General features: G+C 39.1%; 1 protein-coding gene across 9 annotated transcripts in view; it reads right to left on the minus strand.

Annotated features, from left to right (window-relative positions):
* Positions 1 to 26654, minus strand: part of ZMAT4 (zinc finger matrin-type 4) — a 377855-nt gene that overhangs the window by 47869 nt on the left and 303332 nt on the right. For 6 of the 9 annotated variants that reach the window (XM_086379828.1, XM_086379827.1, XM_086379829.1 and 3 more), the window contains one exon: positions 10283 to 10379. The exons of 1 other annotated variant lie outside the window; for it this stretch is intronic. In XM_086379828.1, the coding sequence (XP_086235954.1) occupies positions 10283 to 10379 (97 nt within the window). Of the gene's footprint in view, positions 1 to 9964; positions 10189 to 10282; positions 10380 to 26654 lie in introns of those variants that run through there. 2 more of the 9 variants (XM_086379831.1, XM_086379832.1) reach the window with 2 other exon arrangements.

Raw genomic sequence — 26654 nt, forward strand, 5'->3', positions numbered from 1 at the left:
TCCAGGCTTCCCTGCTGGCTCAATTGGTAAAGAATCCACCTGCAATGCCAGAGACCCTGGTTCGATTCCTGGGTTGGGAAGATCTACTGGAGAATGGATAAGCTACCCACTCCAGTATTTTTGGGCTTCCTTTGTGGCTCAGCTGGCAAAGAATCTGCCTGCAATGCGGGAGACCTGGGTTCGATGCCTGGGTTGGGAAAATCCCCTGGAGAAGGGAAAGGCAGCCCACTCCAGGATTCTGGCCTGGAGAATTCCATGGACTGTATAGTCCACAGAGTCGCAAAGAGTTGAACAACTGAGCAACTTTCACATCACATCCAGAAGGAGGGGGATGGGAAACAAGTGAGCTAGAGAATACTAGGGGTCATCAGTCATTCTGTAAATAATATGAAAGAGTGAAAGAGCTCTGTATTTAGTTCTTTCCAAGCCCACAAAAGGCCTAATCTATTCACAGACTGAAATTGTAACGTATCCTTAGATATGGCATATAGAGCAAACGCATGCAAGTGAGATTTAGGAAAAACAGAGATATTAGAATGGCCCGTGTACTAGTGCTATAGAGAGGGACATATCTAGTTTTTTTCCTGCTTCTCTGGAATTCCTTTATCTATAGGCTACTGTCTCTTCCACTTGAGAAATTGGACTCTGGGGCCTTCCACAAAGAAGGGAGGACTCTTAACAATAGTGGACTTGAGTATTCAATTTAAAACAGGGTTAATTGTAGAAAAGACTGGAGGTTCCTTAAAAAACTAATAATAGAGTTATCATATGATCCAGCAATTCTACTCCTGGGCATATATCCAGACAAGACACAAATTAATTTGAAAATATAATATACATGCACTCCAATATTCACAATAACACTACTCACAATAGCCAAGACATAGAAGCAATCCGAGTGGCCATCAACAGAGGAATGGATAAAGAAGATGTGGTAAACATGTACAGTGGAATACTACTCAGCCATCAAAAGGGAATGAAACTTTGCCATTTGCAACAACATGGATGGCCCTAGAGGGTATTGCACTAAGTGAAGCAACTCAGGCAGAGAAAGACAAATATCATATGATATCACTGTGTGTGGAATCTAAAGAATGATACAAATGAACTTATTTACAAAACAGATTCACAGACATGAAAAACAAACTTATGGTTACAAAGGGTAAAGGAGGGGAGGGATACATTAGGAGTTTGGGATTAATAGATACATACTACCACATATAAAACAGATAAAGCACAAGAATTTACTGTACAGTAATATATTTGATATCTTGTAACAACCTATAATGGAAAAGAATCTGAAGCTGTACATCTGAAAATAACACAACACTGCAAAGCAACTATAGTTTAATAAATATATTTTAAAAAGCACGGCTAAACAGAGAATGGCCTTTAGTCCACAAGCCCTACCTCAACCCCATCCTTGTGCTTCACCAGGCACCCTGTTCATGGTGCCTAGGTTGTAAATGGGCTTCCCAGATGGCGCTAATGGTAAAGAACCCTCCTGCCAATGCAGGGGACATAAATGCATGTTCAATCCCTGAGTTGGGAAGATCCCCAGAGAAGGAAATGACAACCCATGCCTGGAGAATCCCATGGACAGAGGAGCCTGGCAAGCTACGGTCCATTGGGTTGCAAAGATCCAGACAAGACAAGTGACTGAGCACACAGGATGCAAATCCAGCCCTGGGGCTAGAAAGACGTGGTGACACCCCACAAGCTCCACTCCCTACAGGGGCTCGTCTGCACGGCCAGATTCATAAACTGGAACAAACAAAGCAGTTGCCTTGGATTCTAGACTATGCCCTTTATTCTGAGCCTTTCCAAGTAGCTTACGAATAATTATCAGCAGAGGAGAACTAACCTCACCCTCTTTGGGTAAGGACAGCTCTGTTGTCAACACTGTCTCATGCCCTGTTGATCTCAGCACTCAGAACTAAAGTCCCAACCCCTCTGGTTATTGAAATTGGTTATTGACAGGAAACGACATTGAAAATTCAACAAAAATTTCTATATTCTTAGCCTTCGAAGAAGTCCATGCCTTGACTTGGCTTTTGTTTGTTGGCTTGTTTCTGAAGAGAACATCACCTTGGAATATTGAGCTACTTAGCTTATTATAATTGCTATTGCTGAATAGTCACTAAGTTATGGAATTTCCCAGGCAAGAATACTGGAGTGTGTTGCCATTTCTTTTTTCAGAGGATCTTCCCAACCCAGGGATTGAATCCAATCACCTGTGTCTCCTGAGTTGGCAGGAAGATTCTTTACCACTGAGCCACCAGAGAAGCCCAATAGTGAAGCTGAAGCTTCAATACTTTTGCAGAAGGGAAGAGCCGACTCATTGGAAAAGACCGTGAAGTTGGGAAAGACTGAAGGCAAAAGGAGAAGGGGGCAGCAGAGAGTGAGATGGTTAGACAGCAGTGGACACGAAACTGAGCAAACTCTGGGAGATACTGGAAAACATAGCAGCCTGGTGTGCGACTGAACAGCAACAAATTTATTAAAATTCCAGTAGATTCTCCATGCTTGGCATCTCTTGCAAAAATATCTTATTTATTATTGATTGTACTCCCACCCAACTACTATCCTGAATGCAAGAACTGAATTCCAAGGTTTTTAAAGCAAATATATTCCAGCTCTGAAAATTAGATTGAACGTCCATTCAATCACTTCACAAATAAATGAACACAATGGGGAAATGAATAATATGAAGGTTTTGTCTGGATGATTCATATTAATTGGGAAAAAAACTGCAGAAAAAGCAGTGGATATCACCATTTTAGGCTTCTTCTCAAAGGAAGCAGCACATTTAGAAATTACAAAGAAATTGTGGTCAGTCAGATTTATTCTCTTAGACACATGTATCTCATTTTGAACTGTCTGAAATATCAAAGTAAGTAACGACAACTTTTATATCCTTTAATTCTAGGTAATATAATGTCCTGAGGCTTGAAGCGTTCCCTAAACTCAAATTTAAGTACATTATGGGCGGGGGGACTGTTCATTAGTCTATAGTATGAACTCATGTGTCTTTAAATTTCATTTTAAGCATTTGTTCTAATTGACAGGCTAGATCTCCTGGAAATGTTGAAAAAATCTACTAATGGGCAATTGCTTTATATGTCAGGGTAATCATTTGCATTTCTAAACCTTTAATCTCATTAGATACTGAATATTTCTCTTGCTATTTAGCCATGGAGCAACATTTGACTGTCATTTTGCTGTTTATGACATTTGCCTAAAAAAGAAAAAGCCATTTAACTAGTTGAGCCAAGAACAGAAGTCAGGTTATTTGCAACCACTATTACAGTTATAGCAATACTTAAATAACGCTATTATTGTCATATTGCTCTTAAGTATTACTATAACAGTAATAGTAAAGGTTACCAATAAACCTGACTTCTGTTCTTGGCTCTGCCGACCAATTATTCTGGGGGCCTTGGACAAGTCTGAGATTCAATTTTCTAACCTATAAAGTGGAGATGCGTGGCTCTGGCCAATTATAAGACTACTATGTGTATGAGATGTGATCCTTTCAAAGCATTTTAGTCTATAGCTGTGTCCTAGTCTCATATGAGTACCACTTCAGTTATCCAGGGTGGCATCACCATCAAACCATCCTCTCCATCATCACCCCCACCATCATTGTCATGATCGGGAGCAGCATTGTAAGCAGGTGTCCAGGAAAATAGGACTGAAGGATTACTTACAAGACAAAGCATGTAAGTTTCACACTATATTAATTTCCTAGGGCTGGCCTCAAAAAGGAGTCAAAGCTGAGTGACTTCAAATAACAGAAATGTATTCTCTCTAGAGAATGGAAGTTCTAGAAGTTGGAAGTCTGAAATCAAGCTGTCAGCTGGGTGCACTCCCCCTGACATCTCTGGAGGAGAATCCCCTGGCCTCTTCCAGACCCTACTGGCTCCTGGTGGTCCTTGGCTTGGAAGGAAGCAAACTCCGATCTCTGAGTCTATCTTCACATGGCCACCTTCTTCACGTGTGCAAATCTCCCTTTCCATCTCCTCATAAAGACACCAGAAAGATTTCACTTTGAGATTCTCAACTTTTACTCCTGTAAAGGCGCTATTTACAAATGAGGTCGTATTGTGCAGTTCTGGGTGGACATAACTGGGGCAGGGGAGGGTCATTGCCAGTTTCAGTAAACAGTTAAGGCTGACTGGGGGCATGTTTCAGGAGGAATTTTAGGTCTGAATTCAGGTTTCATAAAAAAGAATACCAGGATCATGAGTAAAGCATGGCAAGTGGAACCACATTTGCCTCATTCTTGTCAGCACTAATCGCTCCTCTTTGAGGGAAGTGAGCCTTAAAGAGGGTTTGTTGGTGCCCAGGGTCACTCAGTGGCAAAACTGCCCTAGAAATAAAATTCAGTTCTCTTTCCAATACACAACTGAATCATGTTTGCTCATCTCAACACTTTAGAAATGATTGCTAAAAATATAAAACCTTGAAAATTACTGACACTTTAATACTTATGTTGACTTAGATTAGAACAGTTAAAAAACCATTTGGCTGATCTCCATTTCACACTAACCTTCCACCTGAAGACAAAATAAGAGCTGGATGCAATTTAAAGGAAAAAGCTTTTGAAAGCCTTGAAGAGCTGCTGTAGTTGATGTTGGTATACCTCAAGGAAAATGCTACTAGTAACAAAGAAAGACATTTCATGGTGGCAAAAGATGATTTTAGAAAAAGGGCTCATACAATAAGAAGGCATTAAAAATCCTAAACTTGTAAGTAGCTAATAATATATCTTTCAATATATAAAACTAAATACAAAAGATTAACAGGACACATAGGCTAATCCATACGTATAGTTGGAAGTTTTTAATTATGTCTGCTTCTCATGGATATAACAAATAGATTTTAAAAAGTCAGTGAGGATATACTAATTTGAACTAGATTAAGAAACTACCTAATTGATAGCAAGGATCATTTACCCGACAGTAAATTCTTTTCAAGTAAACATAATACATGAGCAAAATTGACTGTATGCCTGGGGAACAGAGCACGTGCATGCATGCTAAGTCGCTTCAGTCGTGTCTGACTCCATGGACTACAGCCCGCTAGGCTCCTCTATCCATGGGATTCTCCAGGCCAAAAAACTGGAGTGGGTTGCCATGCCCTCCTCCAGAGAATCTTCCCGACCCAGGGATTGAACCTGCATCTCTTAAATCTCCTGCATTGGCAGGCAGGTTCTTTACCACTAGCATCACTTGGGAAGCCCCAGGGAATACAGTAAGTCTACACAAATTTCAAGAGACTGAGGTCATTTAGAATATTTCCTCTGACCCTGGTAGAATCCAGATACAAATAAATTACAAAAAATATAAATAGAAAAATCCTATAAATATTTGATTTTAGATATAACACTTCTAATCAAACATGAATAAAAGGAGAATTTCTAAACAAACACGAGTAAAAGGAGCAAAACAGAAAGTATATTGAAATAAGTAACAAAAAGCAAATACTACATATTAAAACTTCTGTAATACAAAAATTTGCTTTTAGAATGCAGCTAAAACAATCTGTTGAGGTACATTGAAAACCTGCTGCTGCTGCTAAGTTGCTTCAGTCCTGTCCGATTCTGTGTGACCCCATAGACGGCAGCCCACCAGGCTCTGCCATCCCTGGGATTCTCCAGGCAAGAACACTGGAGTGGGTTGCCATTTCCTTCTCCAATGCAGGAAAGTGAAAAGTTAAAGTGAAGTCATTCAGTCGTGTCTGACTCTTAGCGACCCCATGGACTGCAGCCCACCAGGTTCCTCCATCCATGGGATTTTCCAGGCAAGAGTACTGGAGTGGGCTGCCATTGCCTTCTCCGAAATTCTTATACTAGAAAAAGAAAAAGCATTGAAAAATTGCTAACTTACACCTTTTTTTTTTTTCTAATTTTTATATTGACGTATACAGTTCATGGGGTTGCAAAAGAGTCAGACACAACTTTAGTGACTAAACAATAACAGCAATAGTTAATTCACAATGTTGTGTTAGTTTCAAGTGTACAGCAAAGTGATTCAGTTTTATATATATGCATATATACATCTTTTTTCTTTTTCAGATTTTTTTCATTATGGATCCTACACTTTTATATTAAGAAGCTAGAGAGGAAATGCAGATTAAACCTTAAAAGGTAGCAAAAAAGGAAATAATGTTTTAAAGGTCATAAAATAACTGCACATAAAGAAAATAAACAAATCCCCAATATCTGATTATCTAAAAGAAACTTAATAAAGAATGATAAACTTCTAACAAAAAGATGAGCCAAAACAAGAGGAAGAAACAAATAAACAATGTCCAGAAAGAAAAAATATTCCACAAACATCAAAAATAAAATTAGGTGATAAAGTAAACAACTTTATACCAATATATTTTAAAATGTAAATAAAATGGACACACTCATTGAAAGACAGCTTATTTAAACTTGTATAAGAAAAACAGAAAATATGAACAGTATGGTAGTAAAAAAAAAACTACTTTTCTAATCAAAATACTCCCATAGCATAAATCCATCACCAACTCATTGGAAAAGACCCTGATGCTGAAAAAGATTGAAGACAAAAGGAGAAGCGGGTGACAGAAGAGGAGATGGTTATATAGCATCACTAACTCACTGGACATGAGTTTGAGTAAATTCCAGAAGATGGTGAAGGACAGGGAAGTCTGGAGTGCTGCAGTCCATGGGGTCGCAGAGAGTCAGACACAACTTAGCAACTGAACAGCAAAGCATAAATCTCTAGGCCTAGATGACTCCACCAATGAATTCTTAGTTTTTAAGATAAGAAACCAGAAGCGGTCTACCACAAACTCATTCAGGGATTAGAAATAGAAGGAAGAGCTCTCAACTTGTTTAAGGAGGCCCCCACACACTTGAAACCAAACCTAACAAGGATATTACAAGACAGTTATGGAGCAGTCTGGCTCATAAGCCAGGATACTCAGATTCAGTATAACAGCAAATGAACCAGACCAGTGGGGCAGAGCTGCGACACTTGTTTTCTTCACATTTCCCTCATTTGACTCTTCAGAAGCACAGCAACCTCGTACTTTTGTGGTTAAAAAAAAAAAGCAAACTCTTGTTTATTGAAAAGAAGCCAGCACAGGAGGTGATGTACTGTTCTGAAGTCATGTATGTTTATTAAATTACACTAGGGAGGCGATGCCCTTTTTCAAAATTCACCATGGGGTCTTCTACCGGCTGTCCCTGACATCCTGTGTCCCAAGCCTGTCTGCAGTGACTGAATGACATTAATTAATTAGAAGCATGAGTCAGATGCTGCTGAGTCCAGCCCTGGTTCTGCCATTTGTCGGGTGTTGGCTGACTTACTTAGCTTCTCTGAGCCTTGGTTTTCTCAAATCAAATAACAGGTCAGTAATATGTATGTTGGGGCTTCTGTTGTAGCTTAGCTGGTAAAGAATCCATCTGCAATGCAGGAGACCCCAGTTTGATCCCTTGGTTGGGAAGATCCCCTGGAGAAGGGACAGGCTACCCACTCCAGTATTCTTGGGCTTCCCTGGTGGTTCAGGGGGTAATATGGGAGACCTGGGTTTGATCCTAGGGTTGGGGAGATCCCCTGAAGGAGGGCACGGCAACCCACTCCGGGGTTCTTGCCTGGAGAATCCCATGGACAGAGAGCCTGGCAGGCTATAGTCCATGGGGTCGCAAAGAGTCAGACACGACTGAGTGACTAAGCACAATACGTATGTTGAGATAGTTAAGGGGACAAAATAAGCTAATAGATGTGACTATGCCTGGAAGGAAAGTTATGACCAACCTAGAGAGTATATTGAAAAGCAGAGACATTACTTTGCCAACAAAGGTCCGTCTAGTCAAGGCTATGGTTTTTCCAGTGGTCATGTATGGATGTGAGAGTTGGACTGTGAAGAAGGCTGAGTGCCAAAGAATTGATGCTTTTGAACTGTGGTGTTGGAGAAGACTCTTGAGAGTCCCTTGGACTGCAAGGAGATCCAACCAGTCCATCCTAAAGGAGATCAGTCCTGGGTGTTCACTGGAAGGACTGATGCTAAAGCTGAAACTCCAATACTTTGGCCACCTCATGGGAAAAGTTGACTCATTGGAAAAGACTCTGATGCTGGGAGGGATTGGGGGCAGGAGGAGAAGGGGACAACAGAGGATGAAATGGCTGGGTGGCATCACTGACTCGATGGACGTGAGCTTGAGTAAACTCTGGGAGTTGGTGATGGACAAGGAGGCCTGGCGTGCTGTGATTCATGGGGTTGCAAAGAGTCAGACACGACTGAGCAACTGAACTTAACTGATGCCTGGCTCAAGTTCTATCACAGGAAGTTTTATAGGAACACAGAGAGAAGTAGACGTTTGCCTAAAACTGAGATGCTATCTACCTGCGTTAGTTATCTACACGATCCTTATCACCTAAAGTCATTATTGTCTACCTTTTTCTACCCACGAAGAGCAATAAATGTGCCCTAAATGATGATTGTTTCATGCTGCAGCTCCTTGTAAGGTGTGTGCGTGTTGTTAGAATGTTGGTTAGGATGCATGCACTGTGATGATTAGCGATGCTGCAGAGATTATGTTTTTGGTTGGGGCTGGCAGGTGGTATAGCAGCTCCTAATAATCAATGCAGGTGCTCAGTAACCAATCATAGAAAATACTGCTTTTGAAGATTTCCCTTGATAGAAGCCCTGTGGGGGTGAATAAGAGTAAAGCAAGTCATGAAAGCAGCTTTGGCTCACCCAACAGCCCAGCATGGAGGGAAAACTGAGTCAGTAAAGGTCAGTCAGAAACTCTGGGCTTAAACTCCCCCACTGCAGCCAGACCCACTGTGATCTACACATCTTTACAATATCTCTGCAAAGACATTTCCTATCTGCTTGGAAAGTCATTACTTATCTTTTTAAAATCACACATTCATTCCATCAGCAATGTATTGCTCTCGTTTAGTCGCTAAGTCGTGGCTGACTCTACAACCCCTTGGGCTATGGCTGACTCTACAACTCCTTGGACTTTAGCCCACCAGGCTCCTCCGTCCATTGGATTTCCCAGGCAAGAATACTGGAGTGGGTTGTCATTTCCTCCTCCAAGGGCTCTTCCCAATCCAGGGATCAAACCCGTATCTCCTGTGTGGTAAGCCGATTCTTTACCACTGAGTCACCTAGGAAGCCCATCAGGAATGTTCATGAAGCACTAGAAATGTATCAAGTGCTGTGCTGGCCACTGAGTGATAATAGAAAACAAAATCAAACCCCAACTTCATTGTTATGAACTCAGCCTCTATGTCGATGTCCCTGGAAATCTTTCCCTGTCCCTGGTCCTCAGAGCTTAGGGTGCCCATTTTATGGTAACAGTGAACAATCTATGTGTTTATATGACTGTTTCCCCAGCTTGGCAGAGCGTTCCCCAAGAGGAAGGCTTAAGTCCACTCAGCTTTTCTTCCCCAGGTCACACTCAGGGTCTGACACACGTGGGAGCTCCATCATTGTTTGCCAATGAGTCATTCATTATTCATGAGGCCCTGATATAGTCGAATCTGTTTCAATGATTCTGCTTATGAATATGAGAGAAATGAAAACAATTATTTTCAGGAAAATTGCATCTTTTTGAGATATCCTTTGATTTTTCCCTATTTTATTAGATTTTATTAGCAGTTCTAGCAGCTACTTTAAAAATACCTAAAAGCACTGGGTTTGTAAAAAGATGAGCAGTATGTATACAGGGGAAACAATGCCTCATTAGCTTTTTCTGGTATAAAATCATGAGAATCAGAGGGGGATGTGGAATGAGCTTCCATTCAATTGAAAATAGCTATACATGTGAATGACTTAAAATTCCAGAGTTGTTAGTTTTCCAGACTGATCAACCATACTCTTCTAGAAACAGAAAGTGGTAGAAGGCATGCATAGAATTTGACTTCACAACAAGGAGGCCTGGTCCATCCCCAAAGTATTAAGAGAAATTATATTGTTTATTTTAAAACATTTAATATAGACTTAAAGATTCCTGGGAAGTTCATACAAATGTGCTTACTGTCCTTGAAAAGAAAGAAAGAAATGGAAAAAAAAAAAGTCATCACTGTATCCAAAAAAAAGGAAAAAGTCACTCTTTAAGCAGTGTCAGGCAGGCTCTGTAGGCTTGAGTGGCGTAAACATCAAGGGAACCTTGGAGATCAGAGATGTAGTTTTCATCTACTTATTTTGCAATAAGTAAAGCGGTTAGCCTTCATTCATCATACTGAAGGTTACATACAAAAGGGCTGAAGAGCAAAAGCATGAAAGTACCTACTTGGTCTGGTGTTTGGATCCTTTCAGATGGGCATGATACTGTTCTATTGAGTTTAGGGAGACACTGCAGGTGGTACATCTGTAATTGCGCCTCAGACCTGTGGATGACAGACACACAGACCTGGTTAGCTGCATCATTGTCATCAACCACAGGAACAAATCCTGGAATCTCCGAACGTTCAGGGACAGACTATCTTAGAAGCCACCCGATCTAACCCAGCGGTAACATTTCAATCCCTCCTCCCAAGAACCCAACCAGCAGGTTCCTTAGCAGAAGCTGACGGTGAATACGTTGGAAGCAGCCTGTCTCATTGCTGAATGACTGAAATGATCAGGACATACTTCTCGGTGTAAAATGTTTCTGGATACTTTGTAACCCAAATAAAGAAGCATTCTAGTTTTTCCTTAAGGCAGACAGATGTGGTAAGCTACTGTTTCTGCAATGAAATTTGAGACTCCAGAGAAAAATTCGGTCTCAATTCCTCTTCCACCTCTATTCCAATCACAGAATCAGAAATTCAACTTTTTATATCATTCATGTCAACTCTTCTCCCAGGATTATCTTATGAAATGCAAATACCCAGGAGAAGGATTAATTAATCTATTTATTTTTAAAGATTTTTTTAAATGTGGATAATTTTAAAGTAAGTCTTCATTGAATTTGTTACAATATCATTTCTATTTTATGTTTTGGTTTTTTGACCCCAAGGTACTTGTGACCTCAGCTCCCTGACCAGGGATCAAAGCCACATCCCCTGCAACGGTAGGTGAAGTTATAACCATTGGTCCTCCAGGGAAGCCTCAACTAACTTAAGTCACATGAAAAATCACTTCCCACCAGAGAGTTGCAATCAAAGTTATTCACTCATCTGTTTACTCATTTAGTTCATCCAGCAATAGAGTGTCAACTTTGGACCAGATATTAGGGATTCCAAGATATATAAGATGCTCTTTGTTTTCATGAACGGTAGTTCAAAAAAAAACACAAAACCTTGACTGCTATATAATACTGATTCATCTAGAGTCAAATGTGTTAGAAAGAAACTTCAGCCAAACATCCACCACAGCTCGTATTCCTTCTGCTGCTGTGTCCCCATCAGAGTGGAGAGAAAAAGTAGCTTCAGTGTCATGGCTGAGACTTCAGATTTTAAGTCTTGGCTCCAAATAGTCCTGGTTGTGTAATGTAGAGGAAGTCACATAATTTCTTACTGGCTTTAGTTTTTCATCTATGAGATGAAGACAAAGCCATCCATATCACAAAGTTTTATAAGAATTAAGTGAATATAAATACTCAAGTGCTTAGCAAGTGAAACTTCTGGTTAATTTTACTCCAAGATTCTCTCTTCCCATTGTCAAACCCAGAATATTAAACAGTTATAGCATTTTTCCTGATGAATGCATAATATTTTCTTTCTAAGGGGCAATATCATTCTTATTTTCCTAAAAAGAAAGTAATGCATAGAGTTGGAAGAACTTTGCAATCTGTTACCTGAGTGACTTTACAAAAATTACTTGACTTCTCTGAAGTTCTGTTTTCTTATAAGATTGTGAGGAGGACTGAGTAAGATAAGGTATAAAGCAGTGTCTGCTACACAACAAATAATCAACATAAACTAGTTATTATATGATTGCAAAGAGGTATTATAAGGGAATCTCGGTTTCCCAATGCCCTGGACGAAGTCCTAAGTTGAATTTCTAAGACACAGATGCTAGTTACACCACCATGACTAAAGTAGAGATAAGAGTCCCAGTTCAGGGCATTCAACAGAAGTGATCAAGAACCAATTTCTAACTCAAACTGGCCACTCATCACCAGTCTGAAAAAAGACACTGAGAAGAAAGAGAGAATTTACCAAAGGGAGCTCTCTCATACTATAAGTTTGACTTACCCTTGTCCATGTCAGATGGGGGATTCCTTCTCTTTCAACTAACACCCCTGGGAAAAGAATTCAGTGGAACTACCCGGAGATCTTCAGAAATTCCTTCCTGAGTTTGATTGTCCTGGACTGGACACCATCCTCAAGATCCAAAGAGCGAGAGACTGTGACTGCTTAGCTGCTCTGATGGGGAAGTAAGAGAGGTGGAAGGATTGTACCTGGCATGTATTCTCAGAGCTTGTTGGAGCAAAAGATGTTAAGTGTCCCACAGACCACGTGTGTGCCATGTATGAACAGTTGGAGCAATGTGACCTCAGCAGAAGAAGGCTATAGAGTTCAGCTGGACATCGAGGGCCTTAAAGTGACCCTGGAAGAGATGCTTAGCTTAAGATTAAGTATCAAGTAATGCTGAGTTCTTGAAAAAGCCAAGAAATCACCCCATGGGAAAGAGTCAAATGGCGTCTAGGCTAGCTTTGTCTGTGTATCTATCAAGTAAGCCTTTATCTCCCTTACCTTTCTAACCTGATACCCTGCATCCCTCAGCCCTGGAGGAACCTGAGCTGAGAGAAAGGAAGAAAAGCAAAAGCCAAGGGCAGCGAAAAAGAGAGAAGCCTATTGCCTCCTTTTGCATGGCTAACAGGCAGCCCAAGCAGAACTGACCTGAGGGAGGGGAGAAACTCACTTTCAATTAAGTTTGGATTATTTAAAAATTATTCTTCTATCCTGTGTGAACAAAGATGTCACTCGCCATTTCAGTCAACAAAGGAGCCATCAGCCTCTGCAGCTGCTCCTGCTGCTGTGCTGCCTGAGGGGATTCAGGACGGAGGAAAACGGGACACTGGCCCCAGGGGGTAAAGGCGAACACCAAAGGAAACGACTTCAGTGGGCCAAGACTCTTGTATCTTCCCAGAGATGGAAAAGCACTGAAATCATTAACTTGAAATGTTTTGTTTTTCTTATTAGCAGTAATCTTCTGATGTTCAAATACATGTTTTGTTATGTTTTTTCTCTCAACAAAAACTCCTATATATCCTGGCTCCTCCCTTATTATTTTTTTGGAACAGTCCCTCAGAGATATCGGAGAGACTGTATCTTGGGCTAAAGTCCTCCATAAATTCCACCGAATAAAGATAATTCTCAACCTCAAAGCTGTGTGTATTTTTTTTTTTTCAGAAGACACTAGGATATATCAGCTAATGACATAGAGCTTCTATGTAGCTAAGAATGAAAGTCAAGAACTCTTTACTAGTTAAAAGTGAGTGAAAATTCATGAAACTTACTCCACTTTATACCCGAAGGGTAGGAAAAAATTAACCCTCCAGAGATGGCATGAAAGGGCGGTGGATGGCAAAAATAAAGTTAGTTCTGATGATATCCAATGAGCCCTGTTTGTGGAACATTGTGGTGTCATCAGAAGTGATCTTGTGTCCATATGTGGCAAAGGGTAGAACTTCCTGTAGACTTTAAGATTCCTACAGTTCAATGCATGTTTCCGAGAAATCTATTTGACATGGCATGATAAGTTGATCTGGCCAGAGTATGAATTAAGTCGTTGTTTTGTTTTAGCTTCAATTACAGAATAATTGGACATTGACTTACTAATTATTCAATGAGGAATCAATTCAGTTATGAGAAAAGCAATGAAACCACAGTATCTTCTGGAGAAGCAACCTAAGGGACTCAAAACTTTCCAGGCACAGACTGACAGATCAGAGATGAAAGACATAATTCTTGTCTCTCTATTCCCTCAAGCAAAGACTCCTGGACATCCTAGAACATGCTCTGGTGATGGTGTTAAAATACGGATCCCTAGGCACAGCATCTGAAGGTTCTGATCCTATAAAACTTGGATGGGGCCTGAGACTCTACAAGAAGTTTCAGACTTGTAACTCTAACCTCTAATACACTACACACACATTTTAAAAAGTGCCATCCCATAGAGTCATACTTCTTTTGGTAGCTTGAATTTGTCAGAACAACACTGGGTCTTAAAGAAAAAAGTTATTCTATAAAGAAGAGCTGTGGTTCCATGGTTTTTCCATCTCACAGGTGTGCATGATTCAGAAAGTTTATCACAGTCTCCAAACCCAGAGGCAGTAAGTTATCAGAACCTGCATGTTAGTTGTTTGAATGCTTATCCAGGGCTGGTCTATCTCCACTTTTATGCATGGAATCAAAATATAAAAGCTAGCTTCAGGCATTCCTGCCTCCAGAGTTCTCTATCAATCTTATCATAATAAATGGTAACCAGTGTTTATATGGGTCCTCTTCAGACTACAGACTCATCAACGGTCTCCTCACAACAAATGGAGGTGAAGTGTGGCAAGAGGCATAAATATTTATGTTTTCAAATGGGCATTTTTAAGAGCACCAACAAATCTAAAAAATATTCGGATCTGTTGCTTTCCATTACAGTTCTCCAGCTCTGCAGCCAAACAGAAGCGTGGGCAGAAAATATTTGGCACTTTATTGCAATGCAAACTACAGGGAGCATAAACTAGAAAGGCAGAGCATATAAACAAGAACAAAGGCAGAGAAGGGGCAGAGGAGTCCTCCCCTACACATGACACAGTGTCCTTGGTGGGAACTTAGGGCTTTATTAATGTTCAGCTGAAATCCTAATTACTTTGGAATTATACAGCTCCTTTTTCCTCAGAGAAATGGCGAATCTTATTAAACAAAAATGCTAACTTTCTTATTCATTTTCAGTGCAATGCCATTTTATGTGTATACCCAAACCTCTGCAGATATAAAGGTTAATTTCTGCTGTATTGCCACTGTGTGCTCTGAAATACCATTCTTGCCTGCAAGGACTGACAATCCAGTTGTAGCAGGAAGATGTGTATGCTGTGCTTAGTCACTCAGACGTGTTCAATTCCTTGCGACCCCATGAACAGCAGTCCACTGGGCTCCCCTGTCCATGGGATTCTCCAGGCAAGAACTCTTGAGTGGGTTGCCATTTCCTTCTCCAGAAGATATGTGTACAAAACAGCAATAATACAAGGTGAACCACAAAAAGTACTACAGTCAGAATGAAGTGGAATGTTAGGAGAACTAGAGGAGGAGATTGTTTCCGACTTAGAAAATCTGGAAAAGCTTCCTGAAGATGGTTCACTTTTAAATTTATATTCCCTAGCACAGTGTGTGAAGCAGATGGTCCTGGAGAGTTCAGCAGTGTGGCTACTCACTGTGGCTTTTCAGTTCTAGCAGAGCTAGACTTCGGGTGCCCCTTAGCTTCAGGTGCATTCATTCTACGTTAGGGAAACATCCTTGTGCCTTTATTATGATGCCAGATATTTCACCAAATGCCAAGAATATAAGAGAATATAGAGTAAATTTTCATACGGAGCTATTCACGTAGAAAGACAAAAAGCAAGGAAACAAATACAAACGTTGTAGAAATATTACAGAGGATGTAAACAGGAAAATGAGAGAGTCACAAAGAAGGCGGGTTTTGGATAGTATGGTTAACAGAGATCTCTGAGTAGCATGAAATGAAACTGGAGAGACAAGAATTAGCCTGTGAAGTGAGGAACCGGTTAAAGAGTTGCCCAGGGAGAGTACAGGGCAAATAGCAAACAGAGAGGACCAGGAGTGAAATGGGCATGAATGGTCTAAGGAACAAAAAGTGGGGAAACAAACAAAACAACTGCCAACTTAGAATTCCATATCCAGCAAAAATACCCTTCAAACTTTAAAGTGGAATAAGGGCATTTTTGATAAATGAAATAACAGAGAATGGTCTGCCAGGAGACTTGCACTAGAGAAATGCTTATAAAGTTCTTCAGTTGGAAGGCAAATGACATCAGATGCAAACTCATATCCACAGAAAAAATGAAGAACACCATAAATGATTACTATTGGTATTTTTTTATTGCTCCAAGTTTATTTAGAGATAGTATTTAAAGCAAAAACTATAATACTCTGCTTGTATCGTGCTGTTTATTCTGTATACAGATGTAAAAATATTGAGTTGTAACATATTATGAAAAACTCAAACTTTTTGACCAACCCAATATGTGACAAGAATGAATAAAAGTAAGCAGTATTGTTGGAAGCTCATTATATTTTATATAAAATATAATTAACAATTAAGAAATAATAAATTTACCAATATTAACTTAAATATAGACAGTGGTCATTTATGAATGCACACTAATCCCCTAGAAATAAATACAAAGATATAAAGCTTAGGAGACTCTAGAGAAAATAAAACAGGATGGTTAAAAAGTATTTGATTAACCCAGAAGTGAAAGTACCTATATTAAAATCAAACAAAACAGACTTCAAGACAAAAAGGATTTCCAGAGATAAAGATGTTTGGTAATAATAAAGAGAGAAACTCATTAGGAGAACCTAACAGTTCTAAATGCAATTTAACTAATAAAGCATAAAGATACATGAGGTAAGAACTGACTGAAGTACAGGCAGAGACACCATAACCATAAAAGATTTAACACTCCTATCTCAGTAGCTGACAGAACAGTAAGATAAAACAATTAGTAAATTTTAAAAGATCTAAATGAAACTATCAATTATATTGTACCAGAGTTTATAGAATGCTACACTCAACAACTGGAGAATACACAATATTTTCAAGCGTACAGCAAGTAAACTAAGTTAGGGAATATGCTAAGCCATTGACAATTCTTACTAAATTAGAAATAATTACATTTTGTACTGTGATTTCTTTGACTACCATTGAAATCAATAAGGATAAATAATAATATTATTTATAAAAAGACCTAAAATACTTCTAAATAACCTATTATCACCATAGGGAAAAATATCTAGAGAAATCAGAAGATATTTTGACAAGTGTAATAAGTTTTTAAAGGAAAATACATAGCTTTGTGTTAGAAAGAATGAAAGGCTTAAACTCAGTGGTCAAAGTTTAAATGCTATGAAACTAGAAAATGATAAGAAAATTAAAACAAAATCAAATATAAGGAAAGAAATAATATACCGATGTCAATTAAATATAACGCAAATTACCAAAAAAACAAAAAACAAACAAAAAATCTGTTCTTTGAAAGGATTAAGCAAGTATTACCATTAGCAAGCTTGATGAATGCTTTTTAAAAAGGCAACATAAAAATTACTAAAATAAAAGAATTATTTTTAGTACAAAAGCTACAGACAATTTTTAAAGGATAATAAGAAAATATTATGAACAATATTATGCCAATAATAAACATAATAATGGACAAAAGCCATGAACACAACAGAACGAGAGTCCAGAACTGGACCTAGACCCAAAGAATCAATTGATTTGCTCTCACTTTCATTAAGATATAACTGACATGCAGCTCTGTGTAAATTTAAGGTATACACAATAATGACTTGACATATATATATTGCTAAATGACTACCACAATGAGTTTAGTTAACATCCATTACCTCACATAGATTCAGAAAAAGAAAAAAAAAGTCCTAGTTATGAAAATTTTTAGGATCTACTCTTAGCAGCTTTCAAATATATAGCAGAGTTAAACTATAGTCATCATATTGTTCATTACATCCCCAATACTTAATTATCTAAAAGCTGGTATTTTCTATCTTTTGATAACTTTCACTGATTTTCAACAAAGGTATCAAGGCAATTCCATGGGAGAAATGAAACATTTTTGAGAAAAGGGGGCTGGGATAATTGAATAAGTGCAGGAAAAAAAAAAAAAAAACACAATCTCTACATCACAGTATCACAGTACACATTAAAATTAAGATTGATTATAGACTCAAATATAAAGGTAAAGCTATAAAGCTTCTATAAAAATACAGGGGATTATTTCTGTGAACTTGGAATAGGCATGGATTTCTTAAGAAATAAAATACAGCAAATATTTTTTAAAAGATGAATTGGATTTTACAAAAAATCAAAAGCTTTTGCTTAAAAAAGACACATCAAGAAAACCAAGTAAGCCACATCCTGGGAAAAATTGATTGCAATTCATATATCTGATTCAGGACTTCTGTCCAGAATATATAATTAACTCCTACAAATCAATAATAAAAAGACAAACAATTCAACTTTTCAAAGGACAAACTATTTGATCAGATATTCCATAAAAGAAGATATAAAAATGATCAATAAGCAAATGAAAAGGTGCTCAGCATCATTTGTCACCAGGAAATGAAAGTAAAAGAAAAATTCAAAATCATCTCGTAACTATTACAAGTGCTAGCATCAAACAAAGAAATAAACATCAAATAAAACAATACCAAATGTAAATAACCACATGGAACAGCCGAAATCCACATACAGAAGAATGTAAAATGGGAAAGTTTTCAATTTTTTGTAAACTTAGACTTACTCTGTGACTCAGAAATCCTACTAGACATTTACCCAAAAGGAACAAAAACTTAGTATAAAAAGGGACTTGTGCAAAAATGTTTATAGCAGCTTTATACATCATAGACAAAATTCAAAATGTTCAACACAAGAATTGATAAGCAAATGCTAATGTATTTATACAATGAAATAATAGCTGAAAATTAGAAGAATCTACTGATTTATGAACAACATAAATTAGAATAAAAAACATAACATATAGGTAAAGAAGTCAGATAGAAAAGAGAACATACTGTGTGATTTCATCTATATAAATTTCAAGAACAGCACAGCTATTCCATAATGTTAGAATTCAGAGTAGTGTTGCCTTCTGCGGGTAGGGAGTGACTGGAAGGGGACATGAGAATTTTCCAGAGTAACATAATGGTTCTATATCTTAGGATGGTAGCTACAGTGTATATTCATTTACCAGAAGTCATCAGATTATATACCTAAGACCTGTATATTTCACTTTCTTAAAAAATAAAGTTGGATGGTCATGGTTCCACAAAGAAATCTCAGCCAACTTTTTGAGACTTCAGTTTATTCTCATTTACTCTCTACAAATTCTATTGTTTTGCATTCCTAGAAAGTAAACTTTATATTCCTACTTATGCTTTGATAACCTTGAATCACTCACATAAATTTTTGCATATGTTCTGTATATTTAATGCTTACGAAAGCTAGAACCATTTCAAAAGATAATTAATAAAGCAAAAATGAAAAGAAAAGGTCTTTGGTTTGGAATGATTTCCTTCTTCTCTGACTCTTAAATATTCATGAATCAAACTGTCTTGTAAATGGATGCATCATCTTCTGGAATGAAAAATAATAACTAACACTTATGTATGTCATATATTAGCACTGTTGGATTCATTTATTCTTAGCAACACTCTACAAGCAGGCACGGCTGTTATCCTGTTTTAACAGATGAGGAAACCAAGGTGGGGCAACTTAGTGACCTTCACAGAGCCACGTAGAGACACAGCTGGGTTTGAACCTATCCGTTCTGCTCAGGCTGCTCCTCCCACTGTGCATGGCACAGACAACTGGGAACAATAGATTCACAGAACTATGGAAGGTTCTTTAGAGTTCAACTGGTCCAGTATTTCCCACACGGGCCACTAGAGAATTACGTGGGAGCTATTAACAACACAAATCCCAGGCCTTACCCCAGATGACTGTAAGTCAGAAAATCTAGAGTGAGACCTGGAAGTCTGCATTTTGTAGAGCTTCAGAAGGTGCTAGTTTTAGAGAAACCATTGGTCTAGTCCAAAACCCCATGGGCGTCACATAAGAGTTTTCCAAGCAGAATTGTTGGTGTCCACTTGCATTTGGAAGCTCTCCTTTTTCAAATAACCCACTTGTCCGAATTCTGCTTTGTGCACAAGTTTATTCGCATCTTCTCAAAACGATCACATCCACTAAGGTTCTGTTTACCAGGTTGAACGTCCATTGATACTTTGACAGTGTTCTTCATTAAAATATAATTTCAAGTTCCCCTTATCATCTCTATTACCTTATGAATGAAATTTCCTGTTTGTTGATAACATTTTCAAACCATGACCCTGAAACTCAAGTCCAAGGCCCTCGTGTGGCTGCATCAGTACAAAACACAGCAGGGCTGTCACAGCTCTTGTGCACCATTAATTCTATCAATATCTTTAAAGCTTTAAGTGTGTGTGTGTGTCTGGCACCCCTGACCCACTGTAATCTATACTCATACTGAACCTGCTAGCAATCAATTCTAAGTCTTTTCCACATGGATTTCTGCTAAGCCAAATCTTCATTTCCTCTACTCCTATACTTGATGACTTGGATGTTTCTGTTTATCCCCGTTAAGTTCTATCTCAGTGAACTCTGCTCAATCCTTTGGGGCATCTAGCAGCAAATGGAACCTGCCTCATGATCCATTCTGATTGGCAGCAGCAATGCTGTGAGGAGACTGTGAGCTCTCACTCCAGATGACCATCAAGGACGGCCACCATCTAGTAGCCAGTCTCTCACTGGCCCCTGGTGTGCTTGGCCTGTTGGTGAGATTCCAGCTCCAGCATGTCGACATATATGGAAAAGTCAGGGCAAGGAACATTCTGGTAAACAAGGCTTCATCTACATCTAGGTGGTAGTTAAAGCTGTGAGTGAGTGAAGTCGCTCAGTCATGTCCGACTCTGTGCGATCCCATAGCCATAGCCTGCCAGGCTCCCCTGTCCATGGAATTTTCCAGGCAAGAGTACTGGAGGGGTTGCCATTTCCTTCTCCAGGTTACAGCTGTAGGGCTGGTCAGATCATCCATGAAGGCAATGTAGGTGAAGAGAGAGAGTGGTGGAGCAGTTAGTACCCCTTTATATTAGAGATACTCACCTTGACACGTGGGGTGGAGCCAGACTCACAAGCATCTCTGGCTCCGCCTTCCAGGTTACTGAGCCCTAGGACAGGTGTGGATTTGGGGACTGGGTATAAAGCCCCAGCCTGTCTTACATGTCACCCACATCATTAAGGCTAGAGCCCACCTGACCTGGAGGGGCTGAATGACCCCAGGTCGCCCTTACGGGCTCCAGCTCTCCCTCACAATTTGCTCTTCCCTGGAGCTCATGGCCATCTTTCCTTTCTGATTGCCGGAGCTACTGACTTCAGGCCCAACACTAGACGCAGAAGAAAAAGCATTACAACACTGCCTCACCAGTTGCCATAATTCTTATAAGTGCCCCTTTTGTGTCAGTCATGGTGGTTGTACCCCTCCGAGCAGACCCCAGCTGATAGAGGTGATATCGAGGAACTAGAGAGAAGAAAGCTTTGCTAAAAGGTCATTGTTCTCATGTTTAATCCTCAAAACCACTTTATGAACATTATTAGCCCATTTTCCAGATGAGAAAAACCCTACTTCAAAGACATTAAATCCACAGAACTAGCAAGTGGATAAAGAGACCTGAAACTGCTTACTTCTGAATTCAAAGCTATTGACTTTAATGACGACACTAGGGCTTTTAAAAGAAATATAGGAGTGAAAGAAAGCAGGAGAACCCTGTTTTCAAAAATAAAAACTGTTAATGTGAAACATATTAATATATAAGATTGACAAAGCACAGCTACTCGAGTTAAAATGGGGGCTAGAGGTTTCAAATACCAGCCAGAGCATCAAACTCCAAGCATAGCGCTTAGGGTACTCCAATAAGGTACCTTGAGCTTGGTGGAAAAGAGTTTGAAAATCACTGCATTTCATCATGCTACTCATCACAAGGATAACAGGAGGACTGCTGCTGTATCCGAACTTAGACTTGCACTGTGGAATATCTCTTCCTTGTGAACGTCAGTTAAGGAAACTTCCTAGGATCAGGGCTGGCTGCAGACCCAAATAAAGAAGATTCATATTACTCCATGCTAGAATCACTATGACGTACAGAATGTTTAAACACTTAACCTTCTGAATTCAGCCCACTGCTTGCAGGCGCAGACTGCAGGATATCTAACAGTCAATTAAACAAAGAACACACATTTTCTAAAACAATTCTTTACTTAAATAGTATAAATGTGAAGCCTTGAAAATGGAATCAAGAAGCAAAAAGCTTTAACATCTTCAAAAGCTCTTGGCAAACAAATAAAATCTAAAGCTATGGACTAAATGTATTCCCCATAATTAAAAGACAATTTTTAGCCATGTTGGATGCCTGACCCAAGAAAGGACTGGAAAATTGTCATCCTACTGTGATGATTCAGAAGTAACAGAGTAGTTCATTTTAAGTACTTAAAGAGCTACTTGATCAGAAGATGGTTTAAATGTATTCTATTTGGTAGAGGACTGAGGATACTTTTCTTTTCCTGAGGCCATGTGGCATGTGGGATCTTAGTTCCCCAACCAGGGATTGAGCCATGCTCCCTGCACTGGGAGCACAGAGTCTTAACCACTGGACTGCTGGGAAAGACCCAACACATTTTCATATTTTGAGCAAATCAGCATCCAGACCGCCTTGATTTTTGCCTTGGAGGGGATCACTATTATTATGACTGCTAATAGAAAATGGGCTTCCACAGTGGCTCAGCAGTAAAGAATCCACCCACAATGCAGGAGCCTCAAGAGACGTGACTTCAATCCATGGGTCAAGAAGATCCCCTGGAGAAGGGCATGGCAACCCATTCCAGTATTCTTGCCTGGAGAATCCCATGGACAGAGGAGCCTGGCGGGCTACAGTCCATTGAGTTGCAAGAAGTCGGACATGACTGAAACGACTTTGCACACACACACTCACTAGAAAATGACAAGCAACCCAAAGAATTGAACTGATTTTTGATTTTGTGATTTGATCTAAATGTTAAGAAAAGAGAAATAAGTAAACCTACTCTGAAGTCATCTACTATTTGAACAATACTCAAGATATCTATAATCATATGTTATAAACCAACACATGGGGGAAATACCCTCTTCCTGGCTTGGATATTGATGTGATACAAGTGGGAATTTATAGAACATGAAATGTGCTTTTTCCTTTGGGTCCCACGGGCTATGCCATAGATCTTACCTTATACAGGCAACTAATAACATAGCAGGGCTGTAGGTTTTTCATGTAAAATGTTCTCACAAAATGTGTTTTCTTTTTTCCTACAATACAACTTTTGATGACAGATTGCTTCATCCATAAAATAAACTGTACCCCTAAGGTGAAGTTGTGGATTAATGGCATCAAGGTCACCAAGGAGTTACATTAAACTCAAATGGGTTAAATTAAACTCATGGGGGCTGTTAGAAAGCATGTAAAGGAAAGAAGATGCGTGCCTCTTCCCTTCTCTTTCCACCTTGTGGAGATGTGTCTTCCAAGCCATCTCTCATTTGTCCCCGAGAACTAGAGAATCACAGGCCATGTGATCTCCCCGAAGAATTGTCCTGATAGAGCTACAGCTATCAAAGAATCATGTCCCTAGCTTGTTAGCTGCATCAGCTGAGGACACAGTGACTGTCAACTCCTTTGTCATGGGCTAGAGGTCCAAATGCAACCCTGGTGACATTTGCTTTAGAGCTGTCCTGGCTAACTGGTCAACCAAAAGGCCCCAGGAAGCAGGAGGAAAACTGCTGGTCATTTTCAAGAGACCTCATCCAAGAAGGATTCAAAGGGGAAATATGAATGAAGAAAAAGTCCTAATTGTCAGTATCTTCCTTGAATCACATTATGAATGAGATCGTTCTCCCTCCCTGTTTCTCTCTCGCTATCGTTCACACACAAGTCAGCTGTCGGGTGCTTGAATGTTATCTTTGGTGTCCTTCTGGTTCTTGTTAATCCCTCTTGCCTGCCTGTAGACATCTATCTCAGATGACTGGGTCTTTATCTTGCCTTCAGCAGACAGCCTGCCAAACCCCTTGTTAAGTCACGGCTGTCTGATGCTTCCTGCAGTATTGGCTCTTTAATAGGGATGTTTGACATTAAAAAGCTTTCAACATTTGAAGAAAAACAATGTGAAAGGTGAAATTTCAGGCCTGACCAGACAGGCAAGAGACCTTAAGAAGACAGTGGCCTTCCAATCTCAGAAGCCACCTGAATGTGCGCCCTGCCTTCCTCTGGACCAGACTGACACAGACACCCTGACACACATGGCCCCACTGTGCCTTGAGTAAGTGACTTTTCTCTGCAACATGTCACAAGAGATCTCCCTGTTTAATACCACTGTCACAGGAGCCTCACCCACTTACAGAAGCACATTGACCTTATTCGATTCGCAATGTAATAGAGAATAGCAAAACGCACAATTTACTGATAAAGGTTGATTTTAACATTGCAAAAAAAAAATCTAGAAAATGACTGAGGCTTCATAATTCTCAAATATAATTCAACCTGTGAATACGGGAAACAGAGAACATGAAAATGAAGTACAGATCATTTTCAAGAGGAGGAATTATTGGGTTGGCAAAAAGTTCATTCAGGTTTTTCTGTAAGATGGTATAGAAAGACCCAATGAACTTTTTGGCCAACCCAATATATATTTTTTCCTCTTTCAATTTAAGCTTGTTACTTAATGTTTAGGTGTCTCTATTTCCTTATCTATAAAAGGAAGATAATAATTTTACCTATTCAGAAAGTTTCTATGAAAATTAAAAATGTTAGTGTAGGTGAACAACTTAGAAAAGAACCAAACAGCTTAATAAATGCAAACTATCATTGCTATTTTTAACCACAATGATTCTTTTCTTTGAACAAGAATAAAGACCTAAATCATGAGAGTGAGACTTCTTAGTAATTTAATATTCTAGAAAGAGTTCTCTTTCATATAGCATCCTGAGGCGTATTTAAATTATTCTGGCAAGCTGCCTTCTCTACAGATGCTATTTATACACATCTTTTTTTTGACAGGTCAAATGCTTCCTTATATAGTAATCATCCTATATAGTTGCTTGGCATAAAGTTGATTGGAAAATTATCTCTATTATTCATTTTTTTAAAATTTTTTTAAAATATGGAAGATATGACATTACGTGAACTATTTCCTAGGAAGCTGTTGACAGTAGATCTCAATATATTTTGCCTGGCTTTGTTCTTAAATTGAGTGATTGAGGCTATTGAATAGGTAATTAACCAAGTTCATAAATTAGAATAAAAGGAAAATGCAGAAGAGTATATTGGAAGTCATGTAACTGCATCTTTTTTTCTTAAGGCATGCACTCAAGGAGCCATCTGAAGACCCGTTTTTATTCTCCCATTAATAGCCTTTGTTCACAATATTCTTTGTTCTCTTGGGCCCTTATAAACACTGAGCAGGCAACGGCTCTGGTGAGAGCAGCAATTCCATTCCAAATGCTCAACCTGACTTCCAGGAGACTTTGATGTACCTGAATAGAATATATATACAAATAAATAAGTATATAAATGTATCTCCTTATTAGTATATTATATATATTATTTGATTGGCGAAAAAGTTCATTCAAGTTTTTCATATTACAGAAAAACCCAAATGAACTTTTTGGTCGACCCAATATATTACATTATATTATATTATACTATATTGTATTATACTTTCTAGATCTGTATTTGTGAAATCACCTACCACTAAAATTTATTTGTAATCCACAAAATCAATATTAATGATGATTTGTGGTCATTCTTGGAACAGCCCACATGCACATTCTGTGATGAGGTTGAACAGGTCTGTCTCCTAGCTTCAGTTCTCACTGAGATGACCAGAGGTGGAGATGGTGGGAGCTACCAGTGTAGGGCAAGAAGTTCTAGCTTTGGGACCTGTTGATGGGATTTGAATTTCAACTCTAGTCCCTTTTGCTGGGCAGCCTCAGGCATGCTGCTTATCACTTCTAAACCTCATTTTCCCTTTGTTAATAAAAGGAAAATAGGCTTTCCTGATTTAAGTTGTTTATTAATATTATAATCTACTTGAGATGAACCATAGTCAGCTCTCAGTCTTGTTTTTGCTGACTGTATAGAGCTTCTCCATCTTTGGCTGCAAAGGATATAATCAATCTGATTTTGGTACTGACCATCTGGTGATGTCCACGTGTAGAGTCTTCTCTTGTGTTGTTGGAAGAGGGTGTTTGCTATGACCAGTGCATTCTCTTGGTAAAACTCTGTTAGCCTTTGCCCTGCTTCATTCAGTACTCCAAGGCCAAATTTGCCTGTTACTCCAGGTATCTCTTGACTTCCTACTTTTGCATTCCAGTCCCCTATAATGAAGAGGACATCTTTTTTGGGTGTTAGTTCTAGAAGGTCTTGTAGGTCTTCATAGAACCATTCAACTTCAGCTTCTTCACTGTTACAGTCGGGGTATAGACTTGGATTACCATGATATTGAATGGTTTGCCTTGGAAACGAACAGAGATCACTCTGTCGTTTTTGAGACTGCATCCAAGTACTGCATTTTGGACTCTTGTTGACTATGATGGGCTTGATGGCTACTCCATTTCTTCTAAGGGATTCTTGCCCACAGTAGTAGATATAATGGTCATCTGAGTTAAATTTGCGTGTTCCTGTCCATTTTAGTTCGCTGATTGCTAAAATGTTGATTTTCACTCTTGCCATCTCCTGTTGGACCACTTCCAACTTGTCTTGATTCATGCGCCTAACATTCCAGGTTCCTATGCAATATTGGTCTTTACAGCATCAGACTTTACGTCCATCACCCATCACATCACAACTGGGTGGTGTTTTTGCTTTGGCTCCATCTCTTCATCCTTT

This window comes from Bos grunniens, chromosome 27 (assembly GCF_055505025.1).
Source record: "Bos grunniens cultivar Pamir isolate PY7600 chromosome 27, Bosgru_T2T1.0, whole genome shotgun sequence".
In the NCBI taxonomy this organism is placed as follows: domain Eukaryota; kingdom Metazoa; phylum Chordata; class Mammalia; order Artiodactyla; family Bovidae; genus Bos; species Bos grunniens.